This window comes from Mastomys coucha, unplaced genomic scaffold, assembly GCF_008632895.1.
Source record: "Mastomys coucha isolate ucsf_1 unplaced genomic scaffold, UCSF_Mcou_1 pScaffold9, whole genome shotgun sequence".
NCBI lineage: Eukaryota > Metazoa > Chordata > Mammalia > Rodentia > Muridae > Mastomys > Mastomys coucha.
Genome location: NW_022196915.1, coordinates 15,874,515 through 15,888,669, shown reverse-complemented (window position 1 = coordinate 15,888,669; position 14,155 = coordinate 15,874,515). Strand labels below are relative to the sequence as shown.

Below are 14,155 nucleotides of genomic sequence, written 5' to 3'. Positions count from 1 at the left end.
GGTAAATAAGGTAGACAATGATTGAGAAAGGCACCAGATGCCAACCTCTGGCTTCCACGTAAATATACAAACATGTGCCCACACATGTGAAGATTCATGAAAGTAAGTTCCTGAATCCATACCTTTAAAAATAATTAAAAGACATTGTGGCTGTATATTTTTAGGTATCCATTCCATTCTTTCTTATTTAGTAAAATGTAGATTTTGCTTTTGTTTTTTTGTTTGTTTTGTTTGTTTGCTTTTGCATTCAATCCAATGAATGCTGGGAAATGAATACAGCTGTTTGGCCCACACTACAGAAAAGGAAGGATTCCCAGTAACCCTAACCCTGCCTCACAACTGCACAGTGACCTTGCTTGCAGTAGAACTTTCAGTGAGTGGAATCTCACACATGTACCCATAACGCACATGAGCTTTATTCATGTTCTCAATGTATCAGTAATTTGCTTTCAAACGGTAACCCATCCTATCTAATGACCATATCGAAGGTTTGTTTATCCCTTCATCCCTTCATCCCTTGGGGTGTCTTGGCTATCTCTGTTTTGGGGCTGTTATGAAAGGGTTTTTTGTGAACATCCACATAAGTATTTTTCTTGTGGGTGTATGTTCTCATTTCCCTAAGTCTGGATCCTCTGGGTCATAGGGTAGCATACGTTTTACTTTGTAAAAAGGCACAAAACATTTTCCTAAAACATTCATGGTATTTTATATTTTCACAAGCAACTACATGAGATTTCTGGTTACTGTGTATCAAAGGCAGTCATTTTAATGCCAGTGTTCTTTATTTTAGCTACCCCTTCGGTATGAAATGACATGTGATCAGGATTTTATTTCTCACTTCCCTGATGGCTAATGATGTTGAACATATTTTAGTCTGCACATTGGCTGCTTATATGCCTTCTTTTATAACATGTGCCCATATCGTGACTGGAATTTTAAGTGGCTCACGTGAGTTCGGTATGTATTGTTGATGCATGTCACTGGTGGGGCTTCCAAACAGCTCTTGCTTAGCAGTGGCTTCCTTGTCTATTATATAATGGTGATTTAATTAATAGAAAATTTGAATTTTTATAAAGTCTCCTAAACTATTTTTGATTAGTGTTTCTTCATCCAGGAAATCAGTGTCTAACAGAAGTCATATAGATTTAACTTAATATGTGTTATAGCTTGGAAGTGAAGTAGCTCCTAAGAAGCTCTAATCATTGAGAAAGGACTAGGCCACAGTGGCTGTGAACTAATCAGTATTAACTCAATGATTGGTGTGTGATTTGATGACATTATTGGGAGAGGGGGAAATGGGAGATGGGTTTCAGTTGGAGGAAGTAGGACATCCAAGTCACTGAGGAGTTACCTTAAAGAGTATAGATTGTCACCAGTCCCTTTCTGTGTATTTCCTAGCAGACAGGAAAGAGGAACAATTTGTTTATATCAAGCCCTCATGTCACAGTGCTCTGTCTTTCTTCAGTTAGAAAGCAGTGGGACATAGACTGCAGCCTCTGAAAGCAGCAGACAAATAGCCCTAAGCTGTTTTTTTCTCAGGGATCTATCAGTGATAGAACATGCCTAACATATTAGGTTTATGGAGGAAGGCTTGTGGTGTTGTTTTTCAACCTTTACTCTTTGATATAATCACAGCATTTGGGAAAATCTAATTATCATATTTCAGATAGACATCACTGGCTACAGTAGTACACTTGCTAGGTAGGGAGTTGTATGCTAGGTAATATTGTTACAAGACCAACCCCCAATATAAATCAATGTAAGAGTTGGCACTGGGTCTCTATTAACGTTTCCAGCGATGTAGTTTTAGAGATTTCAGAGGTGCTGTTGCAACTCCTCAACCAGAAGATCTAAGTGCACCCAGGGATTACCCTGGGTTGCAACCCTGGGTACCTTGCACCTCGTGGCCCCTAGACTTTGTCTGATGTCCAGCCATCTTATTGGTGATTTTGTTTGGTGTCTTTTCACTCTAATAAATCTTCTCAAGGAATAGGCTTCTGCTTTCATTGATTTTTCTCGATTAATTCCCTGTCTCCTTGTTCATTGACTTCTGTTCTGCAAATCAAAAGAAATGATATCTTGTTTGAATCTCCCTTGCTTTAGATTGGATGTGCTCATCACTCTTAGCTTCCTGGAATAGAGGCTTAGGTGGTTGCCTCTCGGTCTTCTTTAGTATATATAATCAGTGCTATGATTCCCCTGTTAACTGTTACATCTGGTTTGAACACTTCTATTATCATTTTCTTAATGTTTTAAAAATTGTCCAAAGTTTTTGTTTGTTTGTTTTTTTGATCTGTGTGTAACTTAGAAATGTATTGTTTAAACCTCAAATGTTTGGAATCTCTCGGCTGTCTGGTATTTTTGTTTGTTTGTTTTTGTTTTCTTTTGTTATTTGAGACAGGGTTTCTCTGTGTAGCCTTAGCTATCCTTGAACTCACTCTGTAGACCAGGATAGCCTTGAACTCAGAGATCCTCCTGCCTCTGCCTCCTGAGTGCTGAGATTCAAGGCGTGTGCCACCACTGCCATTCTCAGCTGTCTTTTATTTTTACTTTAATCCACTATGAACAAGGAACATGCTTGGTGTGGTTTGTATTTCTTTAAGCCTAGAAAGCATATATTATGGCCCAAACCATAGTCTATCCTGGTGAACATTTGCAGCAAACACCCTCACCTGTAAGGCAAGCAAACAGATTGTGTTCTTCTTGGATGATCAATTTATTATACAAACGCCAGTTCAATTCCATCCATGCTGTTGTTCACTTCATCTGTACTGTTTCTCTGCTTTTGCAGGCGAAGCCCAGTGATAACTGACAGAGCTATGAAGAGTGTAGCATAGTAGTGGGCTTATCTGATTCTCTTTGTAGTTCCACTGGCCTTTGCTGTGTGTGTTTTGGTCGCCTGTTGTTAGTTGAGTGCATATTGAGCACATTGAGGGTTGTTATGTCTTCTCCAAGTGTTTCCTTCCTCATGATTACAAGTTGTATCTCTGGTGTCCTTGTCTCTGCTTGGTTTTCTTTCTGTCACGTCTTCAATGTCTGAAGTTAATGCAGCAACTCCAGCTTCTTTCTCATTGGTCCTTCTGTGGTGTATTTTTCTTTCCTATCAAATCTAAAATAACCCCGTGTTTATGCTTAAAGGGGATTTCAGTAGGGTAAAATCTAGTTGCATCCTGCTTTACTGGTTTCTTTCTTTCCAGCCAATCCTGCCCTCTTCCATGTTTATAGATGCATTGTTTTATTGTGCTTGTTCTTAATTTTATGTTTTTCTTTATCAACCTTCTCTAGCTAACTGAATATCTCATGTGACTTAGTTTTCTCTCTTGGCTTATGTTATATTTTACTTTTAAATCATTTTGGTGGTTTCCCTAGAGTTTATAACATAATTTTACAACTTTCAATTTTAGTTGTGAACCTTCAATTTTAAAAAGTACAATTTTTTTATTTCTTGATAATTTATACAATGTCATAAGTCACCCACACTTCTCCCAGCTCTGCCCAGCTCCTCCCACCATATCTCCCTTTAAACTTTGTATTTTTCTTTTATATTTTTTTTTACTGACTAAAACACGCATGGTGCCCATGCGTGCCTGAAAATGTTCAATTTGAACTTTGAGGCCCCTTTGAATAACCTTATACTACTCCATCAGAAGTAAAAATACCTCATGAGTAAGTAGCTTAGTGCATTTGTACCCCTGTAAAAGAGTATCTGAGACTGGATGGTTGATAGAAACAGAAATATGGTTTCCCATGTTTTGGAGGCTAGACGGCCACATGAAAGGCAGCAGTATGTTTGGTACTGTGTGATGTCCAAGCTGAGGCTATATCCTCTGTCAGAGAGAAACAATATTTTCACATGGGAGGAGGCAGATCAGCAAATGGGGTGAACTCTCCTATCAAGCCCTTCTATCTGGGTACCAAGTCTCATGGTGGGGCCCTCATGACACAGATGTGTGTTACTGTCATCACACTGACCATAACTGAACTTTGTAGAAAATATCTTCAAACCATAGCATAGAGCATTCTCTACCCCTTCCCCACAAACCTCTGTTCTCTCACAACTGAAGCTTTTTTTTAAAAAAAAAAAAAAAATTATTAGATGTTTTCTTATTTACAATATCTCCTTTCCCAGGTTCCCCTCCAAAAAAAAAAAAGAATAAATAAATAAAATGAAATAAAAGAAACAAAAACTAAAGCAATCCCCTGTTCCCTCCCCACTCCCCCTACTCGCCACCCAACCCTCTCCTGCTTACTGGTCCTGGTATTCCCCTACACTGGGGCATAGGACCTTCATAGGACCAAGGTCCTCTCCTCCCATTGATGACCGGCTTGGCCATCCTCTGCTATACGCATGCTGCTGGAGCCATGAGTCTCCCCCATGTGTACTCTCTGGTTAGAGTTTTAGTCCCTGGGAGAGCTCCGAGGGTACTAGTTAGTTCATATTGTTGTTCGTCCTAAGGGGCTGCAAACCCTTCAGCTCTTTGGGTTCTTTCTTTAGCTCCTTCATTGGGGACCCTGTACTGAGTCCGATGGATGGTTGTGAGCCTCTACTTCTGTGTTAGTCAGGTACTATCAGAGCCTCTCAGGAGACAGCTATCTCAGGATCCTGTCATACAACACTTGTTGGCATCCGCAATAGTGTCTAGATTTTATGACTGAATATGGGAAGGATTCCCAGGTGGAGCAGTCTCTGAATTGTCCTTACTTTAGTCTCTCCTCCATAGTTAGCCTCTACAACTCCTTCCATGGGTATTTTGTTACCCCTTTTAAGAAGGAAGTATCCTCACTTTGGTCTTCCTTCTACTTGAGTTTCTTATGATTTGTGGTTTGTACTTTGTGTATTCTGATCTTCTAGGCTAATATCTACTTATCAGAGAATGCATAACATGTATGTTCTTTTGTGATTGGGTTGCCTCACTCAGGATGATATTTTCCAGGTCCATCCATTTCCCCAGGAATTACATAACTTCATTGTTTTTAATAGCTGAGTAGTACTCCATTGTATAGATGTACCACATTTTCTGTATCCATTCCTCTGTTGAGTGACATCTGGGTTGTTTCCAGTTTCTGGCTATTATAAATAAGGCTGTTATGAACATAGTGGAGGATGTGTCCTTATACATGTTGGAGCATCTTCTGGGTATATGCCCAGGAGTGGGTCCTCTGGTAGTACTATGTACAATTTTCTGAGGAACTGCCAAACTGATTTCCAGAGTGATTGTACCAGCTAGCAGTCCCACTAACAATGAAGAAGTGTTCCTCTTTATCTACAACCTCTCCAGCATCTGCTGTCACCTGAGATTTTTATCCTAGCCATTCTGACTAGAGTGAGGTGGTATCTCAGGGTTGCTTTGATTTGCATTTTGCTGATGACTAAGGATGTTGAACATTTCTTTAGGTGTTTCTCAGTCATTCCGTATTCCTCAGTTGAGAATTCTTTATCTCTGTACCCCATTTTTAATAAGGTTATTTGATTTTCTGGAGTCATAACTTCTTGAGTTCTTTGTATATATTAGATATTAGCCCTCTATCAGATGTACGATTGGTAAAGATCTTTTCCAAATTTGTTGGTTGCCATTTTGTCCTATTGGCAGTATCTTTTGCCTTACAGAAGCTTTTATTTAGTGTCATTTGTCAATTCTTGATCTTAAAGCATAAGCTATTGGTATTCTGTTCAAGAAAATTTCCCCTGTGCCTATGTGCTCGAGGCTCTTCCCCACTTTCTTTTCTATCAGTTTCAGTGTGTCTGGTTTTATGTGGAGGTCCTTCATCCACTTGGACTTGAGCATTGTACAAGGAGATAGGAATAGGTTGATTTGCATTCTTCTACATGCTAACTGCCATTGAGCCAGCACCATTTGTTGAAAATACTGTCTTTTTTCCACTGGATGGTTTTAGCTCCTTTGTCAAAGATCAAGTGGCCATAGGTTTGTGGGTTCATTTGTGGGTCTTCAATTTTATTCCATTGATCTACCTGCCTGTCATTGTACCAATACCATGCAGTTTTTATCACAATTGCTCTGTAGTACAGCTTAAGGTCTGGGATGGAGATTCCACCAGAGGTTCATTTATTATTGAGAATAGTTTTGGCTATCCTGGTTTTTTTGTTATTCCAGATGAATTTACAAATTGTTCTTTCTAATTCTGTGAAGAATTGAGTTGGAATTTTGATGGGGATTGCATTGAATCTGTAGATTGCTTTCGGTAAGATGGCCATTTTTACTATATTAATCCTGCCAATCTGCGAGCATGGGAGATCTTTTCATCTTCTGAGATCTTCTTCAATTTCCTTCTTCAGAGACTTGAAGTTCTTGTCAAACAGATTTTACTTGCTTATTTAGAGTCACACCAAGGTATTTTATATTATTTGTGACTATTGTGAAGGGTGTTGTTTCCCTAATTTCTTTCTCTGCCTGTTTATCCTTTGTGTAGAGGAAAGCCATTGATTTGCTCAAGTTAATTTTATATCCAGCTACTTTGCTGAAGTTGTTTATCAGGTTTAGGAGCTCTCTGGTGTAATTTTTGGGGTCACTTTAGTATACTACCATATCAGCAAATAGTGATAATTTGACTTCTTCCTTTCCAATTCATATCCCTTTGATCTTTTTGTTGTCTAATTGCTCTGGTTAGGACTTTAAGTATAATATTGAATAGGTAGGGAGAGAGTGGGCAGCCTTGTCTAATCCCTAATTTTAGTGGGATTGCTTCAAGTTTCTCTCCATTTAGTTTTATGTTGGCTACTGGTTTGCTATATATTGCTTTTACTATGTTTAAGTATGGACCTTGAATTCCTGATCTTTCCAAGACTTTTATCATGAAGGGATGTTGGATTTTGTCAAATGCTTTCTCAGCATTTCTAATGAGATGGTCATATGTTTTTTTTTCTTTGAGTTTGTTTATATAGTGAATTATGTTGATGTATTTCCATATATTGAACCATCTCTGCATCCCTGGAATGAAGCCTACTTGATCATGGTGGATGATTGTTTTGATGTATTCTTTGATTCAGTTTGCAAGAATTTTATTGAGTATTTTTGCATTGATATTCATAAGGGAAATTGGTCTGAAGTTTTCTTTCTTTGTTATGTCATTGTGTGGTTTAGGTATAAGAGTAATTGTGGCTTCATAGAACAAATTGGGTAGAGTACCTTCTGTTTCTATTTTGTGGAATAGTTTGAGGAGTATTGGTAGTAGGTCTTCTTTGAAGGTCTGATAAAACTCTGCACTAAACCCATCTGGTCCTGGGCTTTTTTTAGTTGGGAGACTATTAATGACTGTTTCTATTTCATTAGCAGATATGGGATTGTTTAGATCGTTGATCTGATCTTAATTTAACTTTGGTACCTGGTATCTGCCTAGAAAATTGTCCATTTCATCCAGATTTTCCAGTTTTGTTGAGTATAGGCTTTTGTAGTAGCATCTCATGATTTTTTGGATTTCCTCAGTGTCTGTTGTTATGTCTCCCTTTTCATTTCTGATCTTGTTAATTACAATACTGTCTTCGTGCCCTCTAGTTAGTCTGGCTAAGGGTTTATTTATTTTGTTGATTTTCTCAAAGAACCAGCTCCTGGTTTGGTTGATTCTTTGTATAGTTCTTTTTGTTTCTATTTGGTTGATTTCAGCTCTTAGTTTGATTATTTCCTGACTTCAACTCCTCTTGGGTGAATTTGCTTCTTTTTGTTCTAGAGCTTTCAGATGTGCTGTCTGTCAAATTGCTGGCATATTATCTCTCCAATTTCTTTTTGGAGGCACTTAAACCTATTAGTTTTCCTCTTAGGACTGCTTTCATTGTGCCCCATAACTTTGGGTATGTTGTGGCTTCATTTTCATTAAACTCTAGAAAGTCTTTAATTTCTTTATTTCTTCCTTGACCAAGTTATCATTAAGTAGAGCATTGGTAAGCTTCCACGTGTATGTGGGCATTCTATTGTTTATGTTGTTATTGAGGAGCAGCCTTAATCCATGGTGATCTGATAGGATGCAAGGAATTATTTCAATCTTCTTGTATATGTTGAGGCCTGCTTTGTGACCAATTATATGGTCAATTTTGGATAAGGTACCATGAGGTGCTGAGAAGAAGGTGTATCCTTTTGTTTTTGGATAAAAAGTTCTATAAATATCTGTTAAATCCATCTGTTTCATAATTTCTGTTAGTCTCATTGTCTTTGTTTACTTTTTGTTTCCATGATATGTCCATTGCAGATGGTGGGGTGTTGAAATCTCCCACTATTATTGTGTGTGGTGCAATGTGTGCTTTGAGCTTTAGTAAAGTTTCTTTTATGAAAGCAGATGCCCCTGCATTTGGAGCATACAGGTTCAGCATTGAGAGTTCATCTTGGTAGATCATACCTTTGATGAGTATGAAGTGTCCCTCATCTTTTTTGATCATTTTAGGGTGAAAGTCAATTTTATCCGCTATTAGAATGGCTACTCCAGCTTTGTTCGTGGAACCATTGACTAGGAAAATTGTTTTCCAGCCTTGTATTCTGAGGTAGTTTCTGTCTTTGTCACTGAGGTGGGTTTCCTGTATGCAACAAAATGTTGGGTCCTGCTTATTGCACCCAGTCTGATAGTCTATTCCTTTTTATTGGGGAATTGAGTCCATTGATATTAATAGATATTAAGGAAAGGTAATTGTTGCTCCCTGTTATTTTTGTTATTAGAGTTGAAATTCTGTTCATGTGGCTATCTCCTTTTAGTTTTGTTAGAAGATTACTTTTTTGCTTTTTCTAGGATGTAGTTTCTGTCCTTGTGTTCAAGTTTTCTATTTATTATCCTTTGAAGGGCTGGATTTGTGGAAATATATTGTGCAAATTTGGTTTTGTCATTGAATATTTTGGTTTCTCCATCTATGGTTATTGAGAGTTTTGCTGGGTATAGTAGCCTGGGCTGGCATTTATGTTCTCTTAGGGTCTGTATGACATCAACCCAGGATCTTCTGGCTTTCATAGTGTCTGACGAGAAGTCTGGTGTAATTCTAATAGGCCTGCCTTTATATGTTACTTGACATTTTTCCCTCGCTGCTTTTAATATTCTTTCTTTGTTTTGTGCATTTGGTATTTTGACTATTATGTGGCAGGAGGAATTTCTTTTCTGGTCCAGTCTATTTGGAGTTCTATATGCTTCTTTTGTGTTCATGGGCATCCCTTTCTTTAGGTTAGGGACGTTTTCTTCTATAATTTTGTTGAAGATATTTACTGGCCCTTTAAGTTATAGGTCTTTATTCTCTTCTGTACCTATTATCCTTAAGTTTGGTCTTCTCATTGTGTCCTGGATTTCCTGGATGTTTTGGGTTAGGAACTTTTTACATTTTGTGTTTTCTTTGACTGTTATTTCAATATTTTCTATGTTATCTTCTGCACCTGAGATTTTCATTTCTATCTCTTGTATTCTGTTGATGATGCGTACACCTATGGTTCATGACTTCTTCCCGAGGATTTCTATCTCTGGAGTTGTCTCTTTTTGTGATTTCTTAACTGTTTCTACTTCCATTTTTAGGTCCTGGACGGTTTTGTTCAATTCCTTTAGTTCTTTAAGATATTTTTGTGTTTTTTCTTTAAGGGCTTGAATTTGTTTACCTGTGTTCTCCTGTATTTCTTTAAGGGAGTTATTCATGTCCTTCTTAAATTCCTCTATCACCATTGTGAGATATGATTTTAGATCCAAATCTTCCTTTTCTGGTGTTTTGGGATATCCAGGACTTGCTGTGGTGGGAGTACTAGGTTCTGATGAAACCAAGACTATGATTTCTTTTGGTAAGATTCTTGCGTTTGCCTTTCACCATCTGTTGATCTCTGGTGTTAGATGTTCTTGCTGTCTCTGTCTGGAACTTGTTCCTCCTGTGTTTCTGTAAGCCTGTCTCAGCACTTCTCGGAGATCAGCTCTCTTCTTGTAAGACCTGTGTGCAGAGGGCTGTGGAGTGGCCGTCCCTCCTGAGTCCTGGGGTCAGAGCAGACCCTGGAGGCAGGCTCTCCACTTGTGGGAAAGGTGCAGAGAGGGCTGTGGATCTGCTGTCCCTCCTAGGTGTAGATGGAGGTAGAGAGGATCCTGTGCTAGATGCCCTGCCACTTCTGAAGCCTGTGCCTCCCAGCTGGTTCTGCCTAAGTCCCTGTTGGAGCACTCCCTGGAGACAAGCTCTCCGCTTGTGGGGAAGGGGCAGAAAAGGCTGTGGATCCACTGAACCTCCTTGGTGTGGACGGAGATAGAAAGGATCCTGTGATGGCTGCCCTGCCACTTCTGAGCTCTGTGCCTCCTGGCTGGTCCCAAGTCCCTGCATGTCTTTGTCTTTTATCTCTCCCTCAACCCTTCTGTATACTTTCCTTCCCTTCTGCATGCACACACTTCACACATTTGCAATTGTCCCATAGATCTAGAATAGTTTAATCTAGTTTCCCCCTTGATTTTCATGTGAAGGAATTTCCATTGACATGCCTTCAAGAACACTGATTATTCATTAGCTGTGTACCGTCTCATTATCCATCAAAAGCTTTTCCCCCTTAGGTCTGTTTCTGTGTTATAATTTTAGCATTTTATGTGGATTCTCCTGTAGACAAGCTATTACTCTGCTTCTGGACTGTACACCTGTTTCCATTAATGCCCATATCATTATAATCCTTTTACAATCCTGATCTGTAAATTCCAACCAAACATACCCTTGGGTATCTTTCCATATTGTACAATAGATAACTGCACACATTCTAGGGGTAGATAGATCACCACTGTTTGAATCCCAGTCTGTTTATTAGCATTATTGCTTTTGACAGGGTGCATACACCTTGTGTACTCAGTTTCCTCATTTGTAAAGTTCAGATTCTCATAGACATTTATCTCATGAAATTTGAGATTCTAACAAGTTAATCCCTCAAGGCCTTAGAATTATTTCCACAATGAAGTCAGGATTCTGTATATGTGAAACGGTGAGGACAAAGCCTTCTATGGGAAGCACTAGTACTTTTGTATCAGAGAGTCCTTTATTTTGTTGTTGCTCTCTCTGATGGAGATGTCTCCTCTAGATCTTCTCTCAGTTGATATTCTCATTTCATCGTGCCCCTTGACAAGATTGCCATAACAGTGAAGTCTTCCCTAAGCATTCTGTGTAAAAAAAAAATACTGTATATACTAATAAACAAACAAACAAACAAAAGAAAATATTCTGTAAAACAAATTATATTCTTCCTCTTCTACTAACCCTGTACTTCCTTTTCTCCCTACAACTCTGGTGATCTGACATAGCATATATTTTCTTATTTATTGTTTTTTAACCTACATTCAACTTAAATGTGTAATCTGCCTTAGGACATGTGTTCTATCTTCAAGCATAAAATGTTTTTAAGCAATTCTCTGTGTATGAAGATAAAGGCTTTCTTCAAGAATACTGAATAACACTGGAAAATATTCCTATAATGCTGTGGCATGCATGCAAATGTAGCAAAAGCTTAAAGACTGGGTCCATGAGCAGATGGACATCCCAAGAGTAAGTGGCAGCACACTGTATGTGCCTAGGTCTGCCTTGAAGTGTCAGCACCAATTCCTGAACCCCTGGCCTCTTACATCTTCCGAATTTCTCTTTCAGTATGAATACTTCAATGCTGTGCTGATCAACGAGAGGGACAAAGACGGGAACTTTTTGGAGTTGGGAAAGGAATTCATCTTAGCCCCCAATGACCATTTTAATAATTTGCCCGTGAACATCAGTCTGAGTGATGTCCAAGTGCCAACGAACATGTACAACAAAGGTAAGGCTCCCTGTTCTGTTCCCATTAGAGGGTAAAGAGGACCGGGAAGCACGCCCTAAATACATCAACATGTCAAGTACTCCAGTATCTTCTGGGTGGGCTAACTCCGTGCCTGTTCTGACTGGAAATTCTTAGCTGCTCTTTCCCTCCTTCATGGTAATGTGCAGTACAGAAATCAGCAGGCTTTTCCTGCAAGTATCTTTGCTCTGCCTGCCTTGTAGTCTCTGTTACAACTGGTTAGCTATTTCTGTACGTTGGAAGCATGGCTTCATTTCTTTATCACTTTTATCTGCAAAATCACCTGGCCAGATTAAACCTGCTAACTAAACCAGTTTGTCACTTCCTTTTCCTGCTTTCCTTCATTGAAGGTATTTAAGGGTTGGGAGTTTCTGGGATTGCTGTGGGACCAGCTAGCTGCAGGCTGTCCTCTTTCCTTACAGCATAGAGAAGTATGGGCATAACAAGGTTCAATGTGACCTGGCTTGACTCCTTCAAATCCATTCTTCACATGGACATTGAAGTTACTTGCCCAACCTTCCCATCAGCCCATTTGAATTGGTAATTCAGTGGCCAAGGACTGACATCTGGGTATACTGGGTAATCTCCCTGTTCCACCTGCTTCTAATGGTGATCCCAGATGTACAATCCTGTCTCTGGGGGACACAGTTCCTCCCATCTTTAATGCAAATAATAATTGTGTCCAAGCTGCCTATGGTAGTGCATCCTTGTAGTGCTAACACTTTGGACGGAGAAGAAGCAGGAACATATCCTCCAGGTTAAGACCAGCCTGGGCTACATAGTCAGTGGGATACAATGATGTCTGTGTGGCTCTGTGCATGTGAGAACTATGCTCCCAACCTACAGAAATAGCTAAGCAGTTGTAACAAAGACTTGGCCAACCATAAGCTCCCAGTTCTTTACTTCAAGGACATTTTATTTTGTCCCTGGTGTTATGACTTGACAATTAGTGGAGCCTTTTCCTGATTTGCCTGACACTAACTCTTCAGAGTCAAGGCAGGCAGCTCTCATTTCATTAACTATTCTGGCCATTACTAGAGAGAGATCCCAGGATGAACTGTCAAAGAATTTGCAGTCTGGTGTGGAACTGCTATGGTAATAGGATAACAGGAAGACTGTATCAACAAGATAGCAAGCATCTCTGCAAAGCCAGCAGACAGTAAAGCCAGGGAAGCACCCTTCCCTTGCTACTATTGTTAGGAATGAAAAGATATTCTTTCTCAATCCCCTTTTGGAAACTGATAACAGTCTAAAGTGCCTCAGAGGAGTTGTAGCTGGCCTTGCCTGGGCTTGCTAGGGCACACGGGAAGCCTCATCTTGACATCCAGCATTGGGTTGTCCTCCAGAATGCTGGTAATAGCTGCTGGAGACTGAAACGAAACTGCCTTTCTGTTCAGTGTAGCCAGTGGAAAAAGCCATTTCTAGTATTAAATATGCTTGGGAAAGAAGATGAAACATGAAGATGATTTTATAGAGTCATTTCAGACATGAAACAATCCAGAAAGATCTTTTAAAACCTGACAGTGCCTTTGACTTCAAGGTTGCTTGAACCGTTAGCACCATGATTGAGATTTAATTGCAACTTGGGATTAAAAGGCATAATTGTACCTTTCGATAGTAAAGAACTCACATTGTCATTGGTCACATAGGCTTTACAGTGGCATCATGAAGATTGTTAGACAGAATCCTAATGGTCTGAGTTTGAACTATAGGAGTTTAATAATTAGATCTAAGTCACCCTTGGCAGTCCTCATGGGATCTGTCTGTCATTTCCTATCCAGGTTCAACTGTCACCCTGCCAGGCTGTGGGAAGTGACCCAGGGTCAGCCAGGGGCTATATCTTGTCTCAGCCAGGCAGGGAGTAACTGCCCATAGGAGAGAGAGAGGGGAGGACTTTAAGAAAATTCTTGACTTTACTCTAATTCAAACCAGCCTCCAAAAGATTCTTTTCAAGCTGCAGAAATATATATCATGTTTAGAAGTCTCCAGCATAGATCTAGTTTCTGACGACATGTACACAAAACACATGCTCTGGGCGTGGTCACTGGCTCTAATGTCCCTGGAGTGGAAATCTTGCTTACACGAAATGAAACTAGCCCAGTTTCTCCTCTGGCAGTTTGGACCCCATGAGCATGCAGCAATGTTTGATCCCTCTTAGTTGCTTCTGTGTGCTCTGTTGTTGGGTAGAATTTCCAGCTGTAGATCAAAGCAGCAGATAGCCCCCAAAGCTCTCCCATGTGGTTTCTGCCTCTCCTACAACCAGTCCAATGCTTCCCCCTGTGGTTGCTGCTGAGTTTCTATTGTCTCGGCTACAGAAGATACTGCAGCTTCACAAGCCAAGACAGAAGTGTGAGTCCCACAGGGGCTCAAAAGAGCTGATTTTTCTTGCCTCTTTAGACAACCCT

General features: G+C 39.7%; 1 protein-coding gene across 2 annotated transcripts in view; it reads left to right on the top strand.

Annotated features, from left to right (window-relative positions):
• Positions 1 to 14,155, top strand: part of Cacna2d3 (calcium voltage-gated channel auxiliary subunit alpha2delta 3) — an 816,591-nt gene that overhangs the window by 323,865 nt on the left and 478,571 nt on the right. For both annotated transcript variants that reach the window (XM_031361417.1, XM_031361418.1), the window contains exon 5: positions 11,570 to 11,732. In XM_031361417.1, coding sequence (XP_031217277.1) covers positions 11,570 to 11,732 — 163 coding nt within the window. The remainder of the gene's footprint in view (positions 1 to 11,569; positions 11,733 to 14,155) is intronic.